Raw genomic sequence first — 22,001 nt, 5'->3', positions numbered from 1 at the left:
CTGATCCCTTTAGAGGGTGGGGCCGGCTGCTGCACCAGTTCTTAAAGGGACCGCCTCCCTTAACCCAGATTCCAGCTGCATTGGAACAGAATCAGAGAAAACATCATCCCCAAATGGAGTCGGCAAGCACAACATTCCAGCTCTTGTGTGCAGACGCACTCCTAGCCTCTCCTACCCGGTCAGTCCCACTCAACAGTTATTTGTAATGAGCGTGATGTCTGGATTCAAGATACAAAAGGGATCTGAATAATGACTGTGGTAGAAAGGTCCAGAGAAGAACTCGAAGATTTCTGTGAGATGGAGTACCCCAGAGGGTTTTTTTCAACCTAATATTTATTGAACACTGAGGTATGCATCCTGGAAAAATTCACAATTGTATTGAGAAGATACCTGAAGAAAGAAGATAGGAAAGCAATACATTTATTGGTCAAGAGGGAAATCACACCTGGCCAAATGCATGCTTTTTGATGTTTTTGCTTAATTTTAAATCATTATTTATTTATTCATTTATGGGTATGGGTGCACTTGACCACTGAGCCACATACCAAGCCCTTTTTATATTTTATTTTGAGACATGATCCTGATAAATTCCTTAGGGCCTCACTAAGTTGCTGAGGCTGGCTTTAAACTTGCCATCCTCCTGCCTCAGCCTCCCCAGCTGCTGGATTATGGGTGTGCGCCACCATGCCCAGCAACCTTGAGTTATTTTGATTAATAAATGCACATAGTACAAAATTTGAAAGGTACAGTAAACTGGAGCCTACTGAGACAATCACCACTCACCATTCCCAGTTTGTCTTTCCCTCCCACCATCCCCCCTTCCCTTCCTATCTTATTCTTCCTCTCTATCTCCTTGTTTCTGTGTTTCTGGAGATTTCTTTCTGTGCTTCAGGAGATGGATCTCAAGGGCTTGTACATGCTAGATACCTGCTTTACCACTAAAGTACATACCCAGTGCCCCCCCTACTTTTTGGGGTGTACTGGGAATTGAACTCAGGAGCACTCAACCACTGAGCCACATCCTCAGCCCAATTTTGTTTCCTTTTTTCTCTTTCTAGCTTCCACATAGATGAAAACAAAAGACCCTTGCTTGACCTTCTAAGTTTGAGTTATTTCACTTAATGTGTCTAGTTCTACCCAATTTTCCTGAAAATGACATAATTTTATTTCTCTTAAATAAAAAAAAAAAATCCATTGTGTATATATACTNTTTTTTTTTTTTTTTTTTTTTTTTGCGGGGGTGGGGGGCTGGGGATGAACTCAGGGGCTCTCAACCACTGAGCCACATCCCCAGCCCTATTTTATATTTTACTTAGAGACAGGGTCTCACTGAGTTGCTTAGCACCTCGCCATTGCTGAGGCTGGCTGTGAACTCGAGATATTCCTCTCTCAGCCTTCTGAACTGCTGGAATTACAGGCGTGTGCCACTGCATCTGGCCTATACCCATCCCTTTTAATATTCTATTTTGACCTGGGCGCAGTGGAACACTTCTGTAATCTAGAAATGTGGGAGACTAAGGTGGGAGAACCACAAGTTTGAGATCAGATTGGATAATTCAACAAGACCTTGTCTCAAAATAAAAAGGGCTGGGGAATGTAGCTCAGTGGTAGAATGCCCATGGCCTTAATCCCTGGTACCACTAAACATAAATATCTTTTTTTGTATGTGTGGTATTGGGGATTGAACTCGGGGGCTTAGCCACTGAACCACATCCCCAGCCTTATTTTGTGTTTTATTTAGAGACACGATCTCACTGAGCTGCTTAGCAGCACACCATTCCTGAGGCTGGCTTTGAACTTGCAGTCCTTCTGTCTCAGCCTCCCTAGTGAGTTGCAATGAATTACAGGCAAGAGCCACGGTGCCCGCCCAAAAATCTTATTTTGATATAGGGGCATCTTGCTGAACTGCACAGGCTGACATTGAATTTGTGACCCCCCCATCTCAGAGATTGCAGGAGATGTCACTCCACCTGGCACCAGTATTTCCCCCTAACCCCTGCAGTATTTGGAATTGAATCCAGAACTGTGCACATCCTAGGCAAATGATCTATCCTAGGCAAATGATCTACCACCGAGCTACACCCTCAGCTCCTTTACATTTTGAGACGGAATCTCCCTAAGTTTCCCGGGCTGGCCTTGAATTTGCAATCCTCCTGTCTTTGCCTCTCAGATAGTTGAGGTTGCAGGCATCTATCACATCCAGTCATTACCAGTTTCTTATGCATTATTCTATGTATACTAAAGAATATGTGTTGAGCATGCTGGGTTCGGTGGTGCATGCCTGTAATCCCAGCAACTTGGGAGGCTGAGGCAGGAGGATCATAAGTTCAAGGTCAGTCTCAGCAATTTAGGGAGGCCCTAAGCAATTTAGCAAGACTCTATCTCAAAATAAAATATAAAAAAGGACTGGGGATATGCTCAGTGGTTAAACACCTCTGGGTTTAATCCCTAGTATTGTAAAATAATAATAATAATAATACCATCATACAATGACATCCAAACACTTTAATTTTCCACTTGAGAACTAGTCATATCAATGATTTGGAATTGTCTCATTTTCTTTGGCGATTACACACATGCACAACTTTTAATTTTTAAAAAGTTTTGGTAGTACTGGGGGAATTAAACCCAGGGGTATTTTACCACTAAGTTACAGCCTCAACCCTATTCTTTTTTTTTTTTTTGAAAGACAGGGCCTAAGTTGCTGAGGCTGGTTTCAAGCTTGTGATTCTCCGCCTGAATCTCCCGAGTTCTTGGGATTAGACATGCACCACCATGCCTGGCATATTCCCTGTATATATTTAATCAGAACCTTGTTGAGGTAATATTTGCTCTGGCAAACAATGCTGGAAGAGATATTCCCATACATACATTTCATACATTCATAACCAGTGGCACAGGTAAGTACCTAGGCTAGGTCAAATTGCCTTGTAAGTAGTTTATTCACATTCACACCATGTGCTTGAGGGTCCATTTCCACATGTGTTCACCAAATCAGGTTTTTATTACCATTACAGATCTCCTCATGTTTTAGTCATTATTTCTCACCCCACCCTCCAGCTATTTATAATACCCTTTGCCCATTTTTTTTTTGTACCAGGGATTGAACCCAGGGGTGCTTAACCACTGAGCCACATCCCCAGCCCTTTTTAATATTTTATTTAGAGACAGGATCTCACTGAGTTGCTTAGGGCCTCACCAAGTTGCTGAGGCTGGCTTTGAACTTGCAATCCTCCTGCCTCAGCCTCCCTAGCCTTTGGGATTACAGGTATGTGCCACTACGCCACCACACCTGCTCCCTTTGCCTATTTTGCTGTGGTGCAGAGCCTACTGCATGCTTAAATAAGAAAGCACTCTCTTCTGAGGTACAACCCCAGCCTGATTTATTTATTGGCACTGAAGATTTAACCCCAGGGGTGATTTACTGCTGAGTTACATCCCCAATGCCCCCTTTTCCCCATTTAAATTTTTTTAAAAAATTTTAGTTGTAGATGGACACAATGCCTTTATTTTATTAATTTTTATGTGGTGCTGTTATTTTATTAATTTTTATGTGGTGCTGAGGTCCTCAGCACCACATAAAAATTAATAAAACAAAATAAAGTGCCTCCCCGCGTGATAGGCAAGCACTCTACCACGGAGCCACAAATCCAGCCCTCCACATTTTCTATGGGTGTAGTGATGGGATTTGTTACATAGTCATAGATGCAGTCAACACAATCTAATTTGGCCGGTGTAACTCCTCGGCACTCCTCTCCCTCCCTGCCTCCCAACCTTGGTTCCTCTCCTGATTTCACTTTGATTTTCATGGGCTCCCACCCCCCCACCTTTCTTTTCCTTTTTTCTCTTTCTAGCTTCCACATAGATGAAAACAAAAGACCCTTGCTTGACCTTCTAAGTTTGAGTTATTTCACTTAATGTGTCTAGTTCTACCCAATTTTCCTGAAAATGACATAATTTTATTTCTCTTAAATAAAAAAAAAAAATCCATTGTGTATATATACTCTCCATCGTGTCTAGACACCTTAGCCATTCATCTACTGATGGGACACTTAGGCTGGCCCCAGTTTGGCTATTGTGAACTGTTACTACAGATACGGGTATGCATGTGACACTGTAGTACGAAGATTTTAATTATTTAGGTAAATACTGAGGAGTGTTACAGCTGGGTCATGTGGTGTTTCCATGCCTAGTCTTCTGAGGAATCTCCTTACTGATTTCCATAGTGGTTGTACTAATTTACAATCACACTAACAATGTAAGACTGTTCCTTTTTCTCCACATCCTCTCCAATATTTATTTTTTTGTACCAGGGGTTGAACCCAGCGGTGTTTACCCACTGAGCTAAATCAGCCCCCCTTTTTAAAAATTCTTATTTTTGGTACTGGGGATCAAACCCAGGGGCACTCAACCACTGAGCTGCATCCCCATCCCCTCCCCCCACTTTTTTTCCATTTTTAGTGAGGGTTTTGCCAAATTGCTGAGGCTGACTTTGAACTTGCAATCCTGCCTCAGTTTCCCAAGCTGCTGGAATTATACAGGTGTGTTACCATGCCTGGTCTATTATTTGTAATTTTTTAAAATATTTATTTTTTAGTTGTGCACAATACCTTTATTTTGTTAATTTATTTTTATGTGGTGCTGAGGATCGAACCCAGGGCCTCGAACGTGCTAGAGGAGCACTCTACCGCTGAGCCACAACCCCAGCCCATGTTATTTGTATTTTTGATGACTGCCATTCTGTTTGGTGTGAGATGAAATCCGTGTAGTTTTGATTTGCATTTCCCTAATTGTTAATGATGTTGAACACTTCTTCACTTATATATTTCTTCTTTTCAGAAGTGTCTGTTTAAATCATTTGCCCATTTATTAACTAGGTTGATTTTTTTTGGTGTGGTTTTTTTGCATTCTTTATATATTCTAGATATTAATCCTATTATCACAGAAGGGGAGCTAGCAAAGATTTTTCTCCCATTCTGTAGGTTCTCTCTTCATATTCCTATTGTTTCTTTTGCTGTGCAGAAGATTTTTAATTTGATGCTATTCCATTTAATTCTTGGCATTATTTCCTGAGCTTTAGCCACCACCACCTGCCCCCCCCACACACCTTATTTTTTTGAGACAAGGTGTAAGTTGCTTGGGCCTAAATTGCTGAGGCTGGCTTTGAACCTGTGATCCTCCTGCCTGTCTCCAGAGTTGCTGGGATTATAGGTTTGTGCCACTGTACCTGGCCCCAGGTATTTAAATTTCATCTTTTCGTTTGCTTTTACAGGATCAAACCCAGGGCTTTACACTAACAAGGCAAATGCTCTACCACTGAGCCTCATCCTCAGGCCTTTTTGAGACTCGGTCTGCTATTGCCCAAGCTGGCCTTGAACTCTCAATCCTGCCTAATTGTCCTGAGTAGTGGAGATCACAGGTGCGCACCCCTGCACTGTTTTGCTTCTGCAGGGCTGGGGATAAAAGCCAGGGCCTCGCACATGCTAGGTAGGCATTCTACCATCAAACTACACCCTCATCTTAGCTTTCTTTCTTAAGTGCCAAGTTCTAAAAATTCTTGAAGGAAATTAACTCATGTTGTTACAAACATCCTCCCACCCTGTGTTTTTACTGTCGTTTTCCTCCCACTGTGTATTTTAAACTCTACATCTTCTTACGGTTTTCTCTTATGGCTTCATTCTCTTCAATTTAAATCTTCCAGGAACCCAGAATTAATTTTTCTATAATAAAGTAAGGAAACAATTCCATCTTTTTCTTCCAAGTAGCTACTCTAGGAAGAACTATCAAATTTTCCTCAAAAACTCACTTTTCTTGAGGAAAAAAAGGCACTCAGAACCTCTAAGCTATCTACTCTGGAATACAAGTGAATCTTGGCTGAGTACAGGGGGTTTCAGTAGGAGTCAGGAAATCAAGGCTCCCCACTATCCAAAAAGAGTACTGTCACCAGGAGGTGCTGGCCTGTGACTGCAGTGACTCAGTAGACTGAGACAGGAGGATCCCAAGTTGGAGTCAGCCTTAGCAACTAGGCAAGGACTTAAGCAACTTAGTGAGACCCTGTCTCAAAATAAAAAATCGATGGGGATGTAGCTCAGTGGTAAGGAAGGTGATGAAATTGTATTCATGATATTACTAAGTTTAGTGAATAAGGTTCATGAGGCCTTAATTATCATATTAAATATAAACCCTGGAGAGCAGAGAGGGACTCTGAAAACTGGACCAGAATCTGACTGATTTAACATTGTAGGTGAAGGAAAAAAAAAAAAAGGTGCTTGCTAATGATAAAGAAAATTAGGCTGGGGTTGAGGCTCAGCAGTAGAGCACTTGCCTAGCACAGGCAAGGCCCTGGGTTCTATCTTCAGCACCACATAAAAAATAAATATATAAAATGAAGGTATTGTATCCAACTACAACTGAAAAATAAATACTTAAAAAAAAAAAAAAAAGAAAATTACATTATCCACTATCCATGGATGACTATTAGAGCTGAAACCAGAATGCACCTAAGCCAATCAGGGATAAACAGAAAGAAAAAATCCATAGGGAATATATAGCTTCCTCAGGACCCCTGTAGTTCCTCAGTATGAGCAATACTTTTTGTTTGTTTTTCCTTTGTGGAGGTACTGGGGATTGGACCCAGGCTTTCATGCATGATAGGCGAGCATTCCACCAGTGAGCCATATCCTCAGTCTCTTACGAGCAGTATTTAAGAAGTGACCTGCCAACTTATTGGAGAATTTATCCCACATCCCTGTAAGAACTTAAGGCTCTGAGTGAATGAACACTGCAAGCAGATAGGGATTTCAGGAAAAGGCAGGTAGGATTACTTCAGACTCATTTAAAAGCACAGAGTTTTAGAGAGACAAAGCTAGGCAGAAAGCTCAAGGATGGGATAGGGTACAAAGGGTGTTCAGGGGTACTTTTTTTTTTTGTTATAGATGGACACAGTATCATTACTTTATTTTTATGTGGTGCTGAGGATCGCACCCAGTGCCTGGTATGTGCGAGGCAAGTGCTGTCACTGAGCCCCCGCCCCCGCCCCCAGAGGTACTCTTCACAGCCCTTCTGACCCCACACTTCAGTCCAGTCAGGACAGCAAGCACGGCTTCTAGAGTTAACACAGACTACACCCGAATTCCAGGTCTGCCACTCAATAGTTCTGGACTCTCGGACAAGTCACTTTATATTTTAGATCCCTCTCACAAAATGGAGGCTATTACCTATCTTACAGGGCCTTTGTGAGGATTAGTTAAACACACACAGTGTCTAAAACCTATCAAACAGTATGTACTACTGTCCCACCAAGTATTCAGCTTAATATGACTCAGTACATGGGCAGGGAAGGCTGAAGCCCTATTGCTTAGAGGAAGGACAAAGAAAAAAAAAAAAAAAATCAAAGGGTGACACCACTCAGATTCCCCCCTTGATAAAGGAGATGTTAGATGTCCTTCAGGACAAAGGCCTAAGCCCTAGCACCTATTGGGTGTGGCTCTACTTGTAACCACAGATGGGGAACACCCTGGTTTAGGCAGGTTCCTCTGGTTCTTTGGGTAGTGATTACACAGGGATACCTTTTTCTTAAAAAAAAAAAAAAACTTTTTTTTTTTTTTTTTCCCAGTGAGGCTGAGGACAAAGACCAGGGCCTTGGTGCAGGCTAGGCAAGTCCCTAAGTCCCTACCACTGGGCTACAGCTAAGCCCCCAGTCTTGAAGTGGTACTACTTAAACTTTACAGTAGCATCCTTTGAATTCCAAATTTTCCCAACCAAGACTGAAGAATACCCTTTAAGAAGGTGCATAAAGAGACTTAATGACCTTATTCCATTTCCCTGCCTCTCCAATAAGGTTTTCTGTCTACCTCCCACTTTGCCAGGAGGTAGATATGACCCAAGGTTGAAAAACACAACAACTATCTCAAATGACTTAGATTTAATCATCGGAAGCAAACTAAATGGAAAGCTTACAATAGAGAAGAATTACATGTCAGTGCCTTCTGCAAACTGAGCCGGGACAGAAAGGGACTAGAGGCTGCCCCTCAATTTGATCCCTTCCAAACAAAGATGTCCACAGTGTTCCTGGCACTCTGGCTCAGGAAAGGGGGAGACCGCTGGTTCTGTGCACTGAAGTTGCCTTGCCCACCGCTCACTCCTGGCCAGCATCAGGAGCCCCTCCTTGCCGGCTCTGGTCATCACCCTTCTTTTTGTGGCCTGAGACGATGTCATCGATCCTCAGTAGCAGAACTGCCGTCTAAGAGAAAAACCACAGTTCCAAAGAGGTCAGCAGAGAAAGAAAGGACAGTCTTCTTTTAGACAGTATCTCCTAGCTCCTCCCACACAATTACCATTTTATCTGAAATCTACCTTGCATTTAGAGTCCTAAATGCAAAATGTAGAAATGCAGTTCTCCCTAAGCAAGAGATACTGCTGTGCTGTTACTTTTTCCTTGCTTTTGCATAAGCTAAAGATTTAAGTGAGGGTAATGGAATTCCTTGAGAGCTTTAGGGAATACGCTGCCTTCTACAGGCTGTCCCTTTAAGACTGGACCAAATACATTGTTTTTGGTTATTTGGAAACAAATAACGTGCACAAATCTTAGGATGCCTCACCTCCACCGCTGTCTTGTATGTTTGTAGTTTCACAGTCAATGGCTCCCATATGCCTAGTTCTTTCATGTCCACCAAAGTTCCCGTCTCACCATTTACACCCCAGGTCTCACAGTTCTCCTGGGTATGCTTGGCCTGAGGTTGGAGCAGACAGAAGTTAAAGGAGAAACTACTGGAAAAACTTTAGGTAACACACTAAACAAAAATACTGAATGGATGGGGCTGGGGTTTTGGCTCAGAGAGCGGTAGAGCACTTGCCTAGCATGTGCAAGGCCCTGGGTTTGATCCTCAGCACCACATAAAAATAAATAAAATAAAAGCATTGTATCCAACTACACCTAAAAAATAAATATAAAAAAAATTACAGAATTGGTATAGAATGGATATGGGAAAATGGTAATGCCAGCAAACAAGACAAAGATTAAGATTGTATTTAAGTAACAAACTATAAGGAGAACTTAGACATATGTAAACCATCCCCCTAGGCCAAAACCAGCTTTCTTACCCCACCCAGGTAACAGCACAGAAAAGAACTCACCCGAAGGGAAGTAAGTAGACGGATCATGCTGGCCCCACAGTTCTGGATCAAGGTACGAGGGATGACTTCTAAAGCCTGGGCCACAGCCCTGTATGGCCACTGCTCCACACCAGTCATGGCCTTGGATTTTTCCGTTAAGGCGTGGGCCACAGCCATCTCAGAGGCCCCACCCCCAGGCACCAGCTGAGGGTCCAGGAGAACATTGCGGCACACCTGCATGGCATCCTGGAGGTTGCGCTCTACTTCCTTGGGGAAGCAAACAGACAGTATGAAGCCTCAGTACCACATAAAAATAAAGAAAGATACCGTACGCTCATTTACAACTAAAACAATTAAAAAAAAAATTTGTGCAAAAATGTGAACGTCCTTTTTTTGGTACTGGGAACTGAACTCGGGGGGAATTTTACCACTAAGTTACACCCTCAGTTCTTTTAAAATAAATAAACAAATAAATAAATAAATATTTTGGTACTGGGGATTGAACTCAGGGGCACTCAACCATTAATCCATATCCTCAGCCCTATTTTGTATTTTATTTAGAGACAGGGTCTCACTGAGTTGCTTAGTGTCTCGCCATTGCTGAGGCTGGCTTTGAACACACGATCCTCCTGTCTTGGCCTCCTTCCTGAGGTGCTGCGAATTACAAGTGTGCACCACCATGCCTGGCTTAATTTTTAATTTTTGAGAAATTCTCACTAAGTTGCTAAGGGTAGCCTTGAACTTGTGATCCTTCAATTTTAGCTCCCGAGTCACTGGGATTGCACGTGTGTGCCATCATACCTAGCACTTGTATGTACTTTTAACACCACCAAACTGCACTTAAACAGTTAACATGGGCCCAGGGTTGCCTGTAATCCTAGCAACTCAGGAGACTGAGAAAGGATTGCTCAAGGAGTCTTGGGCAAATTAGTGAGACCATGTCTCAAAATTTTAAAAAAAGCTAGAAGGGGCTGGGGTTGTGGCTCAGCAGTAGACTGCTTGCCTTGCACGTATGAGGCATAGGGTTTAATCCTTAGCACCACATAAAAATAAACAAACAAAATAAAGGTATTTGATAAAGGTATTTGTCCATCTACAACTTAGGGGAAAAAAAGAAAAAAAAAAAAGCTAGGGATGTAGCTTGGTTGATAGAGGACCCCAGGGCTCAAGTACAGGAAAAAAAAAGAAAAAGTTAAGATGGTAGATAAATTTCAGATTATATTCTTTGTCATAGCCAGAAAAATTTTACTTATTTATTTTAAAGGAAGCAGGAAAGATATCTGTGGCTACAAATCCAAATTAAATAGTTATATGATGTGCAGACACAGGTCCAAAGCAATGAGGTCAATCAATAATGGACTGAAAACTATAAAACTATGAGATAAAATAAACCTTTTTCTTTTTTGAAACTTGATTGCCTCAGATATTTCTTATAGTAATGGAAAGCTGACTGATACAAAAATTATTTTAGACTCTCTGGGAGCTCAAGAAGTGGAACGATCTCCTCCATCCAATTACATTTCTAAGGCTGACTCACCGAGAGAATTTCTTTGCTGGCCCCCCTGAGGAGAATGGTACAGGCCTTCGGGTCTTTGCATTCAGTGATGAACGTAAAGTACTCATCTCCAATTTTCTTGATTTCCAACAGGCCCGCACCTGTTCCAACATCATCTTCTCTCAGTTCTTCTGGTCGGCTGACTATCCGGGCCCCGCAGGCTCTGTTGCGTAAAGAGATGGGGAGAAACAGATGATTTCAGAAACTTTACCTGTAATCTCCCTAGTCTAGGGCCTGTGGCTGAGGATTAGGGCTAGTAGATTGCTAGAAATGTTACCCAGGAGGTCTTGGCTGCCTGATAAAAAAACAAATACTACCTAATGGTCATTTCTAGATATAATCCATGTTGTACTATCTGGTTAGATCTCCAGGCCATTAATAGGACTGTACCAAAGAAGATGTTGGGCTGGGATTGTAGCTCAGTTGGTAGAGTGTTTGCCTAGCACGTGTGAGGCACTGGGTTTGATTCTCAGCGCCACATAAAAGTAAATAAACCAAATAAACGTGTTGTGTCCATCTACAACTAAAAAGATGTCAAAGGCAAGCAAGGAGGAAGGTGAATTAAGTGCACCAATGTGTGACCCAATTTTAATTAATGAACGACTAACTTCTTACTTGTCACTCTTTCCCCTTGACGCATGAACAGGCATAACAACCAAGCATATACAAGTATGCTGAGAGCCATTTAGGAGAAAATGTAAGTATGAAATTCAACCTGGATCTGTAATATACTGAAGGATGGTAGGTGCCATAGTGTGTATCTTAAGTGTCCCCCAAGCATCCATGTGGTAAAGACTTGTTCACTGCTAATAGGAGTTCACTTGTTCACTGCTAATAGCCTAAGATGAAAGCAGGACTCCAATCCCTTCCTCTTTCTCTGTTTCCTGGCTATGAAGTGAGTGTATCTGCTTTACCCTGCATTGCCATCATGTGCTGCCTCAACACAGGACCAAAATCAATAGGGCCAACCAATCACGGACTAGAACCTCCAAATCTGAGTCAAAATAAACCTTTTCTCTTCATACATTCATCTCAGGTATTTGTTATAGTGACCAAAAACCTAACTATTGCAGTGGGGTAGATTCACTAGCTTTTAAAAATATATTAGTATTCTCTGGGTGCAATGGCACACATCTGTAGTCCCAGTGCCTTGAGAGGCTAAGATAGGAGGATTGGGAGTTCAAAGCCAGCTTCAGCAATGGTGAGGTACTAAGCAACTTGGTGAGACCCTGTCTCTAAATAAAACACAAAACAGGGCTGGGGATGTTGCCCAGGGGCCAATTGCCCCTGCATTCAATCCTGGTATCCGCCCCCCATTAATATTCAAAATGGATGGTATGAGTACAAGCATCAGTGCAGAAACAGTGAATGCAATCTATGAATGCATTAGCAGCAGGTAAGGATCCAATCAAGGAAACAGATGGCTCTGTTATATTCTATATTCAGACTACTCTGGAAACGCTTATTTAGAATCGTCACGATGACAATAAAGACCTTGACAAGTAGTTATTTCAAAATGTAATGGACATCCATCAAGGTAGCAATTACAGATGTCTACACACAAGCTGCTCACTGATGTTTAAGGGCGGTAAGAAGATTCATGCAGTGCATAATTGTTATACTATAAGACTTCTGAAGAGCGCAGACAGCTACACCCAAGTTATTTCTGTTACTGTATCCTGTATTATATCTTTTCAGTTAATTATGCAGCTACAAAAAAGGAAACCCATGGGAAGGAAGAATATTATCTTCACCTGGCCACTCACCTAGCAATGCGATTATTATCTGTCTTCCGGACTCTGCGGATGGCTGTAATATTGGCCCGCATGAGGTAGTGCTGAGCTAAATCTGCAAATTCAAGAGTAGAGGTGTCAAGCTAGATGCCATGACTCCAGGATTCTCAACTGATTTTATCCTAAAAATACTCCAACCATCACATTTACAATGACTACACCAACATGGTGCAGGAGGTGGGCAGGGAATCACCTAACCTCTTCAACCTTTAAGGTGGGCTGGAAAAATTAATAAAGCATTACCTGAGATGCCTTTTTCTGTGATAACCACATCAGGCTTCACTTGGATAATGTCCTCACAGAGCTGCTGGATATACTCTTCTTCCATTTGAAGGATTCGGGTGAAGTCTTCCTCTCGGGTAATCTCAATGTCAGTCTGTGTGGTGGAAAAAAGCCATACCTCACACCTTTCTGTGTAAGCCAGTTCAGTTCTAGTTACTACCACTTAGTTTTAACCCTTTAACTTTGGTCTTTCCAAGCTCTCTGACCACCCAACTCAATGTTATCTTCCCTCCAAGTATGCATGGGAATTCCAGGTCTTTTTTGGTACCAGAAATTGAACCCAAGGGCACTTAACAACTGAGCCACTTCCCTAACCCTTTTTATTTTTTGATATAGGATCTTGCTAAGTTGCTGAGGCTGGCCTCAAACTTATGATCCTCCTGCCTCAGTCTCCTGAATTGCTGGATCACTGGCATGTGCCATAGTACCCGGCTATTCCAAGTCTTAATTCTTCCCATCTAGTAGGTTGATTCTTTTTAAAAAAAAAAAAAAAAAAAGACAAGGATCTTTTTTTTTCCCCAAAGAAAGAGTGAGAGAGAGCGATAGAGAGAGAGAGAATTTTTAATATTTATTTTTTTTTTTTAGTTTTCGGCAGACACAACATCTTTATTTGTATGTGGTGCTGAGGATCGAACCCGGGCCGCACGCATGCCAGGCGAGCGCGCTACCACTTGAGCCACATCCCCAGCCCAAGTAAGTTGATTCTTACTCTCAATCTTTGTTTAATAAGATTCAAACACTTTTAGAACCCAGCAAGCCTTTTCTGCCCTCTGAAAAATTCTCCTTCAGCACTTCAAAGCCAAATTAACTCCTATTCCATATCCTTCTAATGTATTACCGAAGGTGGCATGGTTATATAAAACTGAAGCCAAGTGGCACATGCCTGTAATCCCAGTGGCTCAGGAGGCTGAGGCAGGAGAATCGCGAGTTCAAAGCCGGCCTTAGCAACAGCGAGGCCCTAAGCAATTCAGTGAGACCCTGCCTCTAAATAAAATACAAAATAGGGCCGGGGACGTGGCTCAGCAGTCAAGTGCCCCTGAGTTCAATCCCCAGTACCAAAAAACAAAACAACAAGCAACAACAACAACAAAAAAAAAAAACTGAAGCTAAGTAGAACTGGGATCAAATCTTGATTTGGCCAATACTAGTCTTCCCCAGGCAACTAACCTAACTAGTCAATTGGGTTTCAAAGGCCAAATAATAGGACTGTACCAAAAAAGATGCTAGGGTCAAGCAAGGATGAAGGCAAATTACTTAAGCGTATGTGTGATCCAAATATATATATATCACCAAGGAACCATTAGTGCTTAACCACTGAGCCATATCCCCAGCCATTTCTACATTTTATTTAGAATAAAGTCTCACTAAATTGCTGAGACTGGCTTTCAACCTGGGATCCTTCTGCCCCAACCTCCTGAGCCACTGGGATTACAGGCATGTGCCACCACGCCCAGCTCTGTTTTGACCCTATTTTAATATATGTAGGAGGGTCAGCATCCCCACTAAACCTCAGGTATCTCATCTATAAAATGGCGTTATTAACACCAACGATATTTAAGGACTGCTGTAAGACTCAATGACAACACATACAAAGGAAAGTAATTGGCAGAGTAGTCATGTAAAAAACACTCTTTTTATTTCCCTTATCCATATTAGCAGATTCCACTTTAAGGAATAGGGCCAAAACTCACCTGACTTTCTCCTTTCTTGTATTCCAGAGAAGAATCCAGCAGCACAATACGAGGGTTCTTGATATAACGCCGCATTCGTGGATGGGTCACATCTTTGTTAATCATAACTCCACGTAATACACATGAGTCTTCAATGATGCCCCCAGGTATCTAAGCAAAAGACGACCCACTTTAATCTATAACCCAAAGGGGACAATTTCTCAACTTCATTCCCAGATATTCCTCTTTCCTAAATGGCTCCTACTTCAAATTCCTAACATAACTTTCTTCCATGATGCTTAGAAACAAAATATGGCAGCAAACATATTTTTTCCTCTCTAGGAAGCATACCAATTTTGAACCATGATATTCAAATCTGAAGGTTGGCTGAGATTCACAGAATGTCAGTGACTTGACAAATCTGGTCTCTTCTACTTCTTTAAAGATATTCCCACATAATTCTAGGCTTGAGCTCCATCTACTGGCCATAAGATATTATTTTTAAAATCTTAAATTTAATAGAAATGGTAGAAAGCTTTCTAAGGCTTCTTAACATTATACTATAGAGACCTTGTAAAGTTTATATTCTGGCCAAGTGACTGATACATATCCAAATGCAGAAACATGGAGATTCCAATAAGTCCTTCCGTATCCTTATAAACTTTGCTCTTTGCTATTCTTATAAACCTTGTGAAAGAATAGCAGTGAAGGTAACAAAATTACTTCAGGAATTAGGTTTTTGTTTTCCAGGCTTCAAGTTCTTCCTAGTACTAACTAAAGATATCTTGCTTTAATTTAACTATTTCCTTTAGAAGTGGGATTATTCATGCTAGAAAATAATTATTCTCAAAGCACACACTAAAAGAGTTCACCTTTTCCACTCTTGCATATTTCTTGATGTCAATCTCCTTCCGACCATTTTCCTCAAACTGTACAGTCTTGACAGCATCCAGGGCAATGTTGCAAGCCAAAGAGGACCACCGACTAATTGCTTTGGTGGTAATGGAACTGTTGATGATGTTCAGCATCATGTCACGGTTATTGATGTCAACAGGAATACTGGAGAAAAGAAAGCCAGGCAACTTAGACATTTAAAGTAGTTCTTCTCGTACTTCAGAGTCTAAAAAAGAGGGCCAAAAGGCAGGATGAGGGGCTCTCAGTTTTACAACTTTGAATGCTGAATTATATTCTATCTACGACCTTAATTCATGCTATGCCACATTGTATTTACCATTTTTAGGTATTAGTCTGGTTTCCTTTGACAGGATTATAAATTTGTACATGGCCAGACTACTTAGAATAAAATAAAATAAAGCTCTAAGAGCTCCTGGATAACAAACTTGTCCAAATTTTCACATGCTGCTAAAATTCCCGTCATGCTAGTATAAGGTGTACAATATGCAATTATGAAATAGTTATTAATTATGCTACATGCTCAGCCCTTTTTATTTATTTTTCAGGATAAGAGTTTTGCTAAGTTGCTGAAGCTAGCCTTGAACCTGGCGATCCTTCTGGTTCAGCATCCAGAGTTGTCAGGATTATAGTCATGTGCCACCATGTCTGGCTAATAGTAAGGTATTCTAGATGGGTAGATGTTGCTTATTAAAAAAGTTTCTGCAGCTGTGAGTACAGCTCAGTGTTAAAGAATATTTGCTCAGCAGCATGTGAACAGCTTTGAGTTTGATCTCTACCACCCAAAACCACAACATCATCAAAAACTAAACAAAAAAACAACACAAAAGCTTCCAAGAATTCAGGCGCCACATACTCAACAAAATATTACAAAGCTCATAAAAATAACTAAAGCATACACCTAATTCTTTGAAAGTATGCTAGACAGATATTAATGCTAACTTTTTGTTTAACAGCAGGGACGATTTAACACAAAATTCACAAAATTACTACTTAAGCACCTAATGACTCAACCAGATACAGAAGAGTAGAGCACCATTTTATTTTTGTGATTCTCCTATCTCAGCCTCTAGAGTGGCTAGGATTACAGGTGTGCACAATGTGCTTGTCAAACAAAAATCTTTCTATTCTTACCATGCTCTTTGTGACTCCATGTTGTGCCACAAATTATCTAAAGTTCCCTAGTTAGAAGTAATGCATTTTTATATCCCCTTTATTGCCACATTACCACATTAGCACTAAGCAAATATAAACTAATAGCAAGTTCCCCAATTACTAGATTCAATCAGGATTTTCAGTCTTGGCCCTTTGCATTTTAATGGAAAACTTCTGGCAGCATTCTCATAGCACTTTCTGGGTACTGAATTAGCTACAATGAGACATGATAGTAGGACATTTTTAACACCAGCCAGGTACCATGGCACATGCCTGTAATCCCAGCGACTTTGGAGGCTGCAACAGGAGGGTGCTGATAGCCTCAGCAACTCAGTGAGGCTCTCTCAGTAATTTAGCAAGACCCTGTTTCAAAATAAAACATAAAAAGGGGCTGGAGATTTAGCTCAGTGGTACAGCAGCCCTGCGTTCAATCCCCAGTACCAAACCAAAACCAAAACAAAACAAAACAAAAAAACTTGGAAAGTAAGCCTGTTCACGCATGCCAGGCGAGCGCGCTACCGCTTGAGCCACTCCCCAGCCCTCTATTTGTCTTTTTGAATAAACTTTTACTCCCCTTACCCTTTTTCTTTTTGCTGCCCTCATTTCTCTTTATTACAAAATAATACCAGGGTACACCCAGCGTGTTTATGTAAGATGGGTTTGGCCTTCTTTTATATCTAAGAATAGATCAGTCTTCTAGGCCTCCCCTACTTCCTAGTACCCATTTCTGGCCCATTCTCCCATACCTGATTTTCTTTAGAGTGCTGATCATATCATCCAGCGCCTTGCGGTAAGCACTGATCACCACTGTTGGGTGCATCTGCTGCTCTAGGAAGTGCTCAGCCACAGACAGCATTTCTCCAGCTGAAAAAAGGACAAAAGCACCACAGTAATGTTTTAGAAAGTACCAGAGGATCAAGACAACTTCATTATGCTTCTAGAAAGGTTTCTTTTTTTTTAATATTTATTTTTTAGGTATAGATGGACACAACACAATGCCTTTATTTTTTTTTTATGTGGTGCTGAGGATGGAACCCGGGTCCTGTCCATGCCAGGCAAGCGCTCTACCGCTGAGCCACAATCCCAGCCCCTAAAAAGGTTTCTTTTTTCCAAAAACAGAGTCTCCCAAAAGAAATGCCATTTGATTGTTAATACTATTTGAAACTTTGCACGTCGTGTAAGCGGGGTGTGGTGGTGCACACCTGTAATCCCAGAAACTCGGGAGGCTGAGGAAGGAGGATCATGAGTTTAAAGCCAGCCTCAGCAACTTCACGAGGCCCTATGCAACTTAGTGAGACCCTGTCTCAAAATAACATAAAAAGGGCTGGGATGTGGTGTCAGCAGTAAAGTGCCCCTGAGTTAAATCCCCAGTAACCCAAAACAAACAAAAGCATCCTGCCAAGTGTAATGGTGTTTCCCTATAATCCCAGTGGCTCAGGAGGCTGAGGCACAAGGATTGCAAAATAAGGCCAGCCTCAGAAATTTGGCAAGGCCCTAGGCAACTTAGTGAGACACTGTCTCAAAATAAGAAAACTAAACCTTCTAATTAATAAACACACCAAATGATCTACATATAGAAAAAAACAAAACTAGCTTTTAAAAAAGTTTAAACATAGCATGTTAAGTATTTGTATTAAAAAAAAAAGCATTTGATAAACGTTGTATAATAGCTGCTGACAATAAATTTAATATATACACAGATGTGCTCAAGTTCACATGTATACTCCAAAGAGTATGCATTGCTGGGTGTGATGGAACACCATGCCTATAATCCCAGCAGCTTGGGAGGCTGAGGCTGGAGAATCATGCGTTCAAAGCCACCCTCAGCAACTAGGTGAGAATCTGTCTCAAAATATATTAATAAAAAGGGGTGGGGGGGGCTGGGATTGTGGCTCAGCGGTAGAGCGCTTACCTAGCACGGGTGGGACCTGGGTTTGATCCTTAGCACCACATAAAAATAAAAAAAGGCATTGTATTGTGTCCATGTATACCTAAAAAATAAGTATTAAAAAAAAGAAAAGGGGGTGGGGTGGGGATGTGGCTCAATGGTTAAACACCCCTGGGTTCAATCTCCAGTACCAAAAAAAAAAAAAGAGTACGTACATACTCAAATGTTTGAATGCTTTATTCTAATTCCTAGCTATCCATCATACATTTTTTTTTTTTTTGGTGCTAGGGATTGAACCCAGGGCCTTGTGCATGAGAGGCGAGTACTCTACCAACTGAGCTATATCCCCAGCCTCCCATCATATATTTTTTTCTTTTTAAAAAATATTTATTTTTTAGTTGTAGTTGGACAGAATACTCCTATTTTATTTATTTATTTATATGTGGTGCTGAGGATTGAACCCAGGGCCTTGCCCATGCTAGGCGAGAGCTCTACCACTAAGCCACAACACCAGGCCCCCATGTTAGAGTCTGTAAATAAGTCAAAATAACACCTGGCATTTTGCCAGGGGAATGGTTTGAGAAGTAACAAAAGCGAGCCATTAAGTGTGGAGATTCCTTATTGGTTGACTGATGTATCTAGTTTATACTAATTAGATAAGCTGTGTGGAATGTATAAATACTGCTCCTGTCCTGCAATAAACGGCTCCCTCTCCTGCTGTATCAACGTGCACAAGTTGTTCGTCACCCCCCGGTTATTTTGCTGCAGCTGGACTGCGGCACCCCCATCATAAACTTTTCTAAAAAAAATAATAAATACTTCATAAGATGCCAGAGTAAAGAGAACTTAGAAAATATCCTGTTAAATGAAGAAGAGTTGGGATAAGGGTTCAGTGGTAGTGTGTGCGCTTTCCATGTGCAAGGCCCTGGGTTTAATCCCCAGCACTGCAAAAACAAACAAGAAGCCCCAGCCTGAACAACATAATAAAAGCAAACAACAAAATAGTCTTCTTCACTTCTAAAATCATTACTGAAATATTTTAAAAAATGAATGTTTCTATTTTAGAAATCCCACCATCAATTTGAAATTTATACAATAAAAGCAATAGGTCGTTTCTGGAAATTATCCTAACAAGTGGAAAGATTAAGCTAGATGTGATGTCACACGCTTGTAATCCCAATGTCTTGGGAGGCTGAGGCAGGACTGCAAATTTGAGGCGAGCCTCAGAAACTTAAGTGAGAGCTTGTCTCCGCCCTCTGAAAGACTGAGGTTGAAAAAAAAAGACCAAGACTGCAGCTCAATAGTAAAGTGCCCTGTGTTCAATCCCTAATCCAAACAGAACAAAACAAAACCCAGACAAATATAACAATAAAGATAACTTTCAATTTATAAACCAAGGCTCACTATTTTCAAGATTTTCTACCTGTCCTTCACTTTAGACTTCACAGCCTCTAGAATTGAGATAATTGTTTAATCTCTTCCAAAATAGTTCTTGTGATTCCATGTTGTACCACTTGCTAAAATTTACTTGAAACTTCAAAATCAATATTCATGGCACTTTCATGGTTACTTATTGACATGTTCAAAATGACAAAAAATTTGAGCCACCCAATACCATTCTTGGAAGAGGCTGAACAGTTTTCATACCGTAAACAGTATCCTTTATGTAGTATATTAAAAGCTATGCTTTTTTGGGGGGGGGATTTCATGATTCTACCACTGAGCTATACCTCCAACACCAAAATTTTCTTCTTAAAATGAGACACAGACATTTTTTCTAATTTTTCTTTTCCATTTTCTTACCAAGAATAATTACTGATGTGGTTCCATCTCCAACCTCTTCATCCTGGGTCCTGCTAATTTCAATCATGGACTTGGCTGCTGGATGTTGGACTTGAATCTAAAAAATTTAATTAAAAATGTAGATCACTCCTTAACTAACACTATGTTTGGTCCTAAGTTTCTTGCTTCACATATACATTCCCTTTCCCTTTATTGTTTTACCATATCCTGAAGATTAAAATGTCCTCCCAAACCACCTTTCTACATCCTTTGCTTTTGAGGAAAAAAATGCATCATAAGAACTCAACTATTGGGCTGAGGATGTGGCTCAAGTGGTAGTGCGACTGCCTAGCATGCGTGAGGTACTGGGTTGGATTCTCAGTACCACATAAAAATAAAATGGAGTTATTGTATTCACCTAAAACTAAAAAATAAATATTAAAAAAAAAGAACTCAATTATTACAGCTTCTTAAGGATAGCATGGTACCATATAGTTACATATTGCAAGTTCTATTGTGTGTGAACTGTGTCCTGTGAATATGACTTGGAAATAAAAGCCTCTGTTTTTATTTTCCCAGTACTGAGGACTGAACCCAGGATTTTGTGATTGCTAGGCAATCACTCTGGCTAGAAAAGACAAAGAATTCTCCCCTAGGCCTTTCAGGAATAAGGCCCTGCTGATACTCTGATTTCAAACTTTTAGCTTCATTTTATTGTTATGTTTTGGTACCAGAGATTGAACCCAGGGGTGCTTAACCACTGAGCCATGTCTCCAGCCCCTCCTCCCCCCGAGTTACACCCCCAGCTCCTGGATTCTTTGTATTTATAAAACTGCGAGGAAGCAAATGAAAAAGAAGAGAAAAAAACACACCTCTCGAAGAATGGCATTGCCATCGTTGGTCATCACGATGCCTCCCATTGGGTCCAAAAGCATCTAAGACAAAAGCGAAGTAAGTGTCCTAAAGAACAGAAAATCTATATACTCTGTAGTTTATGAGTTTCAATAAAAGATAAGATTACCTTCATCATGGACTTGGGTCCCAAACATGTTCGGATGATATCTGCAATAGTCTAATGGAAAGGAAATATAAGACATGTAAGCACAAATCAGAGGACAGTATGAATAAGTTGGAGAACAACCAGGAAAGCCACTGTTTTAAAAATGATACCACTAAAGTAGAATTGACAACTATTTCAGATACTTCACAAGAAAAAAGGAGAAATATGCCTCCCAGAACTTTATTATAGTTTTCCAGCAGTCCAAATCTCAGTATTTCTCTGTATAACAATGGCCTACACACCACCATAAGTCAAATCTCAGGTCACTTCACTATTCCATTCAAAAGCATTATTCAGCCTCTATGGAGGATCTATGATGGGCACTAGGAATACAAAAGAGAATCAATACAGTCCTTCCCTTCAAGTAGCGCAGTCTAGCATGGGAGACAAACACAAGTAGAATGCTATAAAATTTATACAGCATACAATTATGCACAGGTTAATATAAGAAGATTACTAGGCCTTATTATTAGACTTAAATTGTAAGGGAATATATAATTCCTTACTGGTACTACCATAGGGCAATGTCCTGAAAAAAGGGAAGTCAACTTTTTCTCTGCCTAATTGCACATTTTAAAGTCTAGATATAAGAAACCTTATTGCTAAGAAGAAATACAGAAATACTGGAGAGTGGGGGGGAGATATGCTACCTTAGCAGCATTGATGTTTCCAGATTGAACTTTTCTTCCAGATTCACGCTTTGTAGTCTGGCCTAAAATAGATAAAAACAATAGTCAACAGCCTAGGATTGCCCCAACTGTACACAAGCTATTTATTCCCCAATCTTTGG

At 40.8% G+C, this 22,001-nt stretch overlaps 1 protein-coding gene across 1 annotated transcript in view; it reads right to left on the bottom strand.

Moving 5' to 3' along the window:
- Positions 1 to 7,909: 7,909 nt before the first annotated feature.
- Cct3 (chaperonin containing TCP1 subunit 3) overlaps positions 7,910 to 22,001 on the bottom strand; it is a 16,208-nt gene continuing 2,116 nt past the window's right edge. Inside the window, exons 2-14 of the mRNA XM_015502724.2 lie at positions 21,862 to 21,923; positions 21,173 to 21,223; positions 21,024 to 21,086; positions 20,173 to 20,269; positions 17,228 to 17,345; positions 15,287 to 15,473; positions 14,436 to 14,585; positions 12,706 to 12,838; positions 12,436 to 12,517; positions 10,652 to 10,832; positions 9,136 to 9,381; positions 8,601 to 8,732; positions 7,910 to 8,242 (exon numbers count right to left, since the gene is read on the bottom strand). Of these exons, the coding sequence (XP_015358210.1) occupies positions 8,138 to 8,242; positions 8,601 to 8,732; positions 9,136 to 9,381; positions 10,652 to 10,832; positions 12,436 to 12,517; positions 12,706 to 12,838; positions 14,436 to 14,585; positions 15,287 to 15,473; positions 17,228 to 17,345; positions 20,173 to 20,269; positions 21,024 to 21,086; positions 21,173 to 21,223; positions 21,862 to 21,923 (1,607 nt within the window). The 3' untranslated portion in view covers positions 7,910 to 8,137. The remainder of the gene's footprint in view (positions 8,243 to 8,600; positions 8,733 to 9,135; positions 9,382 to 10,651; positions 10,833 to 12,435; positions 12,518 to 12,705; positions 12,839 to 14,435; positions 14,586 to 15,286; positions 15,474 to 17,227; positions 17,346 to 20,172; positions 20,270 to 21,023; positions 21,087 to 21,172; positions 21,224 to 21,861; positions 21,924 to 22,001) is intronic.

This window comes from Marmota marmota, unplaced genomic scaffold (assembly GCF_001458135.2).
Source record: "Marmota marmota marmota unplaced genomic scaffold, marMar, whole genome shotgun sequence".
In the NCBI taxonomy this organism is placed as follows: Eukaryota; Metazoa; Chordata; class Mammalia; order Rodentia; family Sciuridae; genus Marmota; species Marmota marmota.
This window is presented reverse-complemented; position numbering and strand designations above follow the sequence as displayed.